The sequence below is a fragment of the Rhipicephalus sanguineus genome, chromosome 9, assembly GCF_013339695.2.
Source record: "Rhipicephalus sanguineus isolate Rsan-2018 chromosome 9, BIME_Rsan_1.4, whole genome shotgun sequence".
NCBI lineage: Eukaryota > Metazoa > Arthropoda > Arachnida > Ixodida > Ixodidae > Rhipicephalus > Rhipicephalus sanguineus.
In genome coordinates this window covers 68,396,301-68,404,046 of record NC_051184.2, presented here as the reverse complement: position 1 = coordinate 68,404,046, position 7,746 = coordinate 68,396,301, and the positions used below count along the sequence as shown (strand labels likewise).

Sequence of the window (7,746 nt, the reverse complement as noted above, 5' to 3'; positions counted from 1 at the left end):
TTGGGAAAAATAGCATTTTGACCCATGTTTAGGCTTCATTTTCGCTGTACAGCAGTTTAAGTAAATACATGACTTTCAGATCGTAGTGGAGTGTACCTTGTTCGTAATAGATACAGGGGGCTTGCAAAGCGCACTTTGTTTTAAGCGCGAAAATAAAAATTTTCCAGCTCAGCCACATGGTTGTGGAAAGTTTCCCTTTGTTTCGCCTTCGATGCACATCATGTCAGCGCAGGATTCCAGCGTGCGCCTTTTTGCACCGACTAACGCAAGTCATAAAACTGCTTGTCACATCGCTGTACACAACGTCAAAAACGCTCATTTCCGTGCCAATCTCCAGGCCAGGCCTCAGCGCGGCTGCGACCTGGCTCAGGCAGGGCAGCTATCAGTTGCACTAACTGTCAGTTGTGCAACATCAACAATAATGGACAACAGCGGCAATCTTATTTACGTGTAATCCTCTGCAACGTGGTTTGCCAAGGCAAGATTCACTTGCAAGAATTTTAAAGAAACAGTAAACACGACATAGTGCTGTTCCTAAGCCGCCAACATCATGTTTGTGTACCACAAGCATCTATTCAGCAAGGCAAAGCTCGAACTCTCTTCATTTCAGCTTCCAGTTCTTCAGAATTCCAACAGGCTTAGGCAAGCGCTTAGTCTGCCCGAACCCCGCCAATAAAAAAAGTTTCCTTTTGCTAGTGAGCAACATTTTCTAATGCATAATGTTCATGTAATTAGCCAGTACAGTGCAGCAAGAAATGACCCCCTTCAGAATTCACCATAGAGATGGTGTCTAAAGAATTTCCATAGAAGCCAACATTAATAATTGTTAAAGACAGAAATAGTTCGTTTAAGCTGGAAGTCTGCTCAGTTCTTCTTTCAGAAAGCAACTTCTCATATAGAATACCAGTTGTACAGCAGTCGCATTCGTAAAGAATAAGAACTGCTTTGAGGCTCAGTTACTACGGCCCGGCCCCAGTTACTGTACTTGGCCTAGTAAAAAAGAATGATTTCATTTCCTCTGTAATGCAGCCTCCGCAACCAGCAGTCAAACACACAACCTCTTGCTTAGCGGCACAACACTAGAGACGAATTTCAAGCAGCCGTATGCATGCTTCAAATCAAAGCCTAATTATCCCATACGGTTGCTTGCATTTTGTTTCAACTGGAATAAAGCCGCTGCAGCGATCTAACTGCAACCATGCATATTGCTTAACCATGACAAGTAACAGTAGATGTTCATGCCCAGTAATACTCTTGTATCGCCACTATATTTTCCCTCTAGAGTTTTACACACTAAAGATGTCCTAGTCTGGAAACCATGTCCAGAAACTTAATATGGAACAGCAGGGAAGACAGTGGCATCTTGCGATGATGTAACCGACCACAATGCAGTAGAAACATCCTCACTTTGCAACTGCTCCATTCCAAAATGCAAGGCTAGACCCGCCGACAACCAACTTCTTCATCTCCTCCCTTCCAAAAATAAAGAGTGAAAAACAGCTTCGCATGACCTATGCAACTGTTATCTAGTTTAAGCCAGCACCTAATTAACTTCAATATACGTGCAACAAAGGTTTCGGATGTTGTGATCCAGCACAGTATCACAAGATGTCACCAGCAGCCCTGCTGCGATTACATGCATGCTTTCCGATATATTTTTCTTAAAACATTTATTGTACTTTGATGATAATGCTGCCAGAGGGACGCGGCAGAGAAGGAACAGACGACGACGAGGGGCACATGTGGTTCATGGCGCGTGCCGTGGCCAGTGCCCACTCTGGACGCCCTGCTGGATGCTGCTGCCGTGGCAGGCGTGGCCACCCTGGACTGCAGGCCGGGACAACACAGACACGGCCATCCCCCACACTTTGTACAACACGTATCACTTATGGTATTACGTTTCACCATCATTTCGCTCCATTACCAAAATGATGCTTGCCTTCACTTCCTTTTTGGTGGTTCGACACCAAGCTTTTTGGCAACGTCATCCTGTAAAAAGTAAGAAAAATCGTGTGGACGTCGTAGAAACGTCACTTAAACTAGGCAGCTTCTCAGCTTATGAAGGTGACTTCTATGCCAGCTACTAATTGGCAAATACTTAAACTTCGGATGCAACACACAGCGTGAGACAAAGTGTAGTGGTGCCAAGTCTCCAGATCTGTGCTTCAGACTGGCCACTTAAAGCACAACATGCGCAAGTTTTTCAGTGTACATATCTCAACAAAATTTTTGCTGTGCACATACTCTGAGCCCTTTCACAATGTGCACCAAGTAAGAGTGGTGTAGTTTAAGTTGTGGTGTTCAGCCAGCACCTCCTCTATTTTTCTGTGCCTGGGCGAAGGAGCGGAGCGCAATGGGAAACGACCGTCGGCGTTAGTGCGGCTTTTAGCCCCCGGGCGCCGCCACCGTAGTAGACCAGCCGTCGCGTAGTCGCTCGCGGAAATGAATGCCGTGGCCGCATTCGAAGCTGCTATGTGGTTCAGTTTTCGGCTGTATTCGCGTTGTTTAAAGTATAATGAAAACTTGTCAACTGGAATCATGAAGCACTTGTTCTGGGCAATCAGCCCATTTCGAAGGCATTTGTCTTTCGCGGCTATTTGATCGAGACGCTCGCGCGTCGCCTGCTAGCCCGATTCCAGAGAGCGCGTGCCAGTGATGCGCGGAAAATTATTTTGTCACCGTTACGTTCGCTTGACTGAGAGTCGGTTATTGACTGTCTGAAAGTAGATTTTCGAAAGCAGCATTTGCCAAGAGCTAATACTGAAAGTTTGGGCGCTTAAAGTTCCCCGATGCGTGCTACTGTCTACTGGTGTAACGCACTATACGCAAGCCATGAGTTCATGCTCTAAATAGCATGAAATGTCACTAAGCTGCTTCCAGTGACAATGTACATAATGATTGTCGGTTGTTGTCGATAGCGCATGTAGTGTCTATGGGCTCCGATTCTTCAGCTTCGGGGCCTATAGTGTCAGCGCTGCATGCACATGGCGGCGATCGCGCAACACGGTCACGTTTAGGGATACTTGCCATGCTTGATTCAGTTGTTACCTTGGGCTGCAAACCTGAAAGGTAGTCTGCAAAGAGTGGCGCTACTGCATCCTTCGTAAGCCGCCGCTTCTTATATTCTATGAAATCTTCGCGTCGTAAACGGCGGCTGCATATTCTAGTGTAGTTTGAAGATGTATTAGGAGACCAATTATCCCGCCTAATTACTGCAAGCCACCTCTACTGAACACCAGCGGCAGCTGGAATTTCATGGAACGACAGCCGAACAGCACATTAAGGCGAAAGCCTTAGATGCCTCATCAAACGCGAAAATTGACCGTCGGCGGCGTCAGCACGAGTGATGCAAAAAATAATTACGTGATGACGTCATCATATGATGTCACAGATCATAAAATTTTGCGACATCGTCGTGACGTCACATAATGCGACGTCGTCATATTACATCTTCGCTTGGTCAAAATGGGCCGATCACGGAGGCAGTGCATGCCTCCGCTGATGTGCAGAAAGCCTGCACTGCGTCCGATCCTTGAGGCTGTAAGAAAACCACGTTAGGCGCAGAAATATCTCGGAGGGAGGCAGGGAATGTTCAATACATTGACTAGAAGAAAAAGAAGAAGATGGTTTTCGCCTTTCAGTCGTCTTAGATGAATGCATAAGGGACCCTGTGAGATTTTTTTTTCTTTATCAATAAAGGGAAATAAAAAAAAGACAATCGTGATTTCTTTCAGTTCCATTTGCTGAGTGGAACACAACATTATGACATACTACGGCATTGGGGCGGTTGCAATAGACTGAAATGGAAAATAAAACGCGAATACCATCAAACTCGAGTGCAAGTATCGAACCGGCAGCACGGCCTGACAGTCTGCCTGCGGAATACTTACAGCGGGGATGGAAAGACACGCGAACATGTGGCATCTGCATTCTTTGCTGTTTCGCATCTATTTTCAAGTGGTTATAGCCTCTATGATTGATGAGAACACGACGTCATCCATGACACAATAAAAGACCATCTAGCATCTTTTTATTGCCACCACGGTTAGAGCGTGATGAAAACAGCACGCCGCTATGTTCGCGTTTCTTTCCATTCCCCTGTACCTGTGAAAGCCTGCAAGAAGCACAAATGCAATTAAACTCGGATGCACACACGAATTCGTGAGCTTCGTGATACGCGCGGCCGTTCAGCGCCAGCTTCCCGTAGTCTACTTGCACAGCGCCACCACGCGGCAGCGGCGAGCGGACGCGGAGCGCGCGCTCGACGGCCCGAGGAGAGCGTTTGCCCAGGCACTGAAAAATAGAGGAGGCACTGGTTCAGCACACCAATACTTCAGGATGGGTTGCGAGGGATGCCATATTGTACGGCTCTAAGCTAATATTACACACCAATGTTCTTAAATGTGCAGCACAGCATTTCTGCATTTCACTCCCGTTGGTATGCAGCCGCCACAACCAGGAGCCAAACCCATAACTTCTTGCCTAGCGGCAGAACACTAGGGGCCAATTTCAAGAAGCAGTATGCAAACTTCAAATCGGATCCAATTTATCCCATGTGGTTGCTTGCATTTTGTTGGAATAAAGCCACCATAGTCTGCAATCAAACTCTCAATCTTGTGCTCAGCAGAATGTCGTAGGCACTGAGCTCCCACAGGGAGCATTTAAACGTCGCACTGCATCAGCTTACAAGTATAGTTTCATATCATTGCTCTATTCCTCTAATTGAAGTGATTCTGTGATACACCCACTAACTGTAGATAAAAGAAAAGGTTGTTATGGGACGCTAAGGTGGGGTAAAGGCACGCATCATGAGTGGCTTTTGCCTCTGCATTTGTCCTCTGTGTTTCTTGGTATGTCCAGTCCTATTATGAACCCCAAAAACCATGTTAAATAAGGCCAGTAACCAACCCGTCCTCCTTGAGTCTTTCGAACACATGGTAGCAGTTGCAGAAACTATTTTGCAGAAACCAGTTACTCATCATTTAGCACACATACTGTTCAAAGCAAATGTTTATTAGAAATGCAACTGTATGCACACTTTATGAGGCATGCAACTGTTGCGACTGCACAGAATGCATGAGGTATGCAACTGCATTTGTACAGAAGTATACGTGCAAATGCATGTGTACTTGAGTACTTTGCACCAAACAGCAAGCACAGTTACAATTGTAACGGGCAAAGCCTGGGGTGGAAGTGCACCCTCATGATTGCAGGACAAGCATTGCCCTCAAGAGTAGCCGTAGCAATCACAGGCGTGAAAGGAAGTTTAGCATGTGCTCAACATAGTTCATAAACATTTGCCGCAAACTATGCATGCAGTTAAATGGGCAAGCCATGCACGTTAAGAGAGCTCTGCGAGTCACTCAGTAGGCCACAAAGTCAATGAAAATGCGCGTAACACGGCTCCAGTGATCACATACAGTTCCCATCATCACATACATTTCATACTTTAACACCGCTGAATTACAGCAAGTGGTAGTTAAAACACTGGCAACTCGGTTGCTTGACATACCGCAAACTGTATCTGGTTGACGTGATAGCGAATCCCACCCTGAGCATCGCATTTAGCCATGTGCTGCCTCTCTGGGTCTCCGGGAACCAGAACCGGAACACCTGGTGTCGCCTGGCAACAAATATGCACATAGTATGAAAAATGCCACACTTTAATCAAGACCACTACAAAATGTGAACATAACTAGCACAACCCTCAAACATATACGAGAAGCACGAGAGTCTGCACAACCCGTTTTTGCTGAGATGTCCTAGAACCCTTACCGGTTCCTGCGACCGCGCCATGTTCATCAGGTCCTGCATCCGGTCTTCAAAGCCGGGGGCAAACGCTGCCGGGTTGATGGCCACAAAGCACTGGCCCTGTAGGAAAAGCGGGCAACATCAAAGATATACTCTTTTGTCACCAAAAGTGGCATATAAGTTCTTTACATGAAACAAGTCATGAGTTGGGCCTTGCTCATTACCTGCATTTGTAAGCCATGCACGCAGAGGAAGGACTGATTACAGCAACAAAATTACATTATGTCATAAACAGTTCTGGAGATATCAGTGATTTCTCTCATTCTGAACTCGTTTGAGGTGGCGGCAGAAGCACCTTGCATCATCGGCTCCATCACCTCAAGAACAAGTTCTTTGCTGTGCACACTACAAAACCTTGATACTTAGCAATACTGATAGACTCTCGTTAAACGGAACCTGAAGGGACCAGGAAAATATAGTCCGTTTTAACAGGAGTTCGATTTGCTCAGCGACGAACATGGGTGCAGAATTCAAGTACGAAACCAACCAAGTTAGGCAGTTCCATTAAAGCACCAGTTCCAGCCTTCTGTATACCGAGAGTCTACTGTATTGCAAGCTGCATGTATCTGCATGGCATACAAAACTGTGCACATTGTTATCCAAGGGTTAGCATGTCCTGCTCATAGTGACACATTGCCACGAATGTATGTTTGACACTCGACACTCTTGCAAGGAAGGTTTTCGTTTTTCTTTGCTGTGAGGTCAATGTGCAGCTGAAAATGAGGAGATGGCCTGAGGACAACAACACAGTGAAGGTTGTAACAATGAAATAATCATGGTGAGATTGCAGAAAGGGATGACGGGAACACAGAAAACGTTTTTTATGGACACTGCAAACTGTTTCGAGGTACTCTAGCCTTGCGGTAAATGAGCTCTTAATAACAACACTGCAGAATAATCAAAATGTAGAATCTTTATGCAAAGTAAATTACTAACCAAGTCTGCAGGGTCTTTCACATTGAGCCAGGATCGAATGTTGTTGCCATAGTGAGCACCACTCAGAACGCCACTAAACAGGTCAACCATCATGGCTAGACCATAGCCCTTGTATCCACCTGCAAGATATCATCATGGGAGTGAAACAAGATCAGGTTTAATTAACCACTCAGTAATAAAAATATACCTACCACAACACATTCATTAGTATACTCAACGAAATAACATCCGTGGTTTACTTTTTCAATCCAAATGTGCAAAAATATATCTCAATCCATAGCACCACAAGAAAGTTATTGGTGCCCCTATATTACGATGCTGAAATTCAAGACTAATTTGTGCCTTCACTTCAATTTTAGTCGTTTCAATTGCAACCAGCAACCTCTGCCAGCAAAGCAATGAAGAGGGAGTGCTCAAAGTAATTAATAGTTGCTATTAGCATAACTTCACTAATTCATGTTGTTTAGTTTTCTCTGTTTAGTTGATCTGACAAAAAGACATGACCATAATGATCTAAAACAGCACATAACCTTTAAGAGATGTAAGAGATGTGACCATTCTTGAGTTTCACCAGCATCGAGTTGCACCAACAACCCAGAATCAAACAAAATGAATCAAAAGCACTGGTTCATAAGCGACTATGCAATGGGCAGTCATATTTTATGACTGCCTACAGATCACTTTAACAAACCAGCCTATACGTGTTCATGAGCAGAAAGAGAAAACTTGACGGCCCATAAAAAAGCCGAGTGATTGCTACATTTAATGTCGATGGTGGCATCGTGTGAATGACATCATGGGTTTTTAGGCACTCACTGATTCACACCTTCTATTAAAAAAAAGTGCAGTTCTCCTTTCCCACCCTAAAATACTTTCATATGTTTGGCCTTCACAAATATAATACCTGGGGTTTGACGTCCCAAAACCACGATATGATTATGAGGGACGCCGTAGTGGCGGGCTCCGTAAATTTCAACCAGCTGGGGTTCTTTAACGTGC

At 45.1% G+C, this 7,746-nt stretch overlaps 1 protein-coding gene across 1 annotated transcript in view; it reads right to left on the bottom strand.

Moving 5' to 3' along the window:
• Positions 1–1,653: 1,653 nt before the first annotated feature.
• LOC119405292 (uncharacterized oxidoreductase YjmC) overlaps positions 1,654–7,746 on the bottom strand; it is a 30,357-nt gene continuing 24,264 nt past the window's right edge. Inside the window, exons 9-12 of the mRNA XM_037672114.2 lie at positions 6,748–6,866; positions 5,776–5,871; positions 5,513–5,623; positions 1,654–1,989 (exon numbers count right to left, since the gene is read on the bottom strand). Of these exons, the coding sequence (XP_037528042.1) occupies positions 1,942–1,989; positions 5,513–5,623; positions 5,776–5,871; positions 6,748–6,866 (374 nt within the window). The 3' untranslated portion in view covers positions 1,654–1,941. The remainder of the gene's footprint in view (positions 1,990–5,512; positions 5,624–5,775; positions 5,872–6,747; positions 6,867–7,746) is intronic.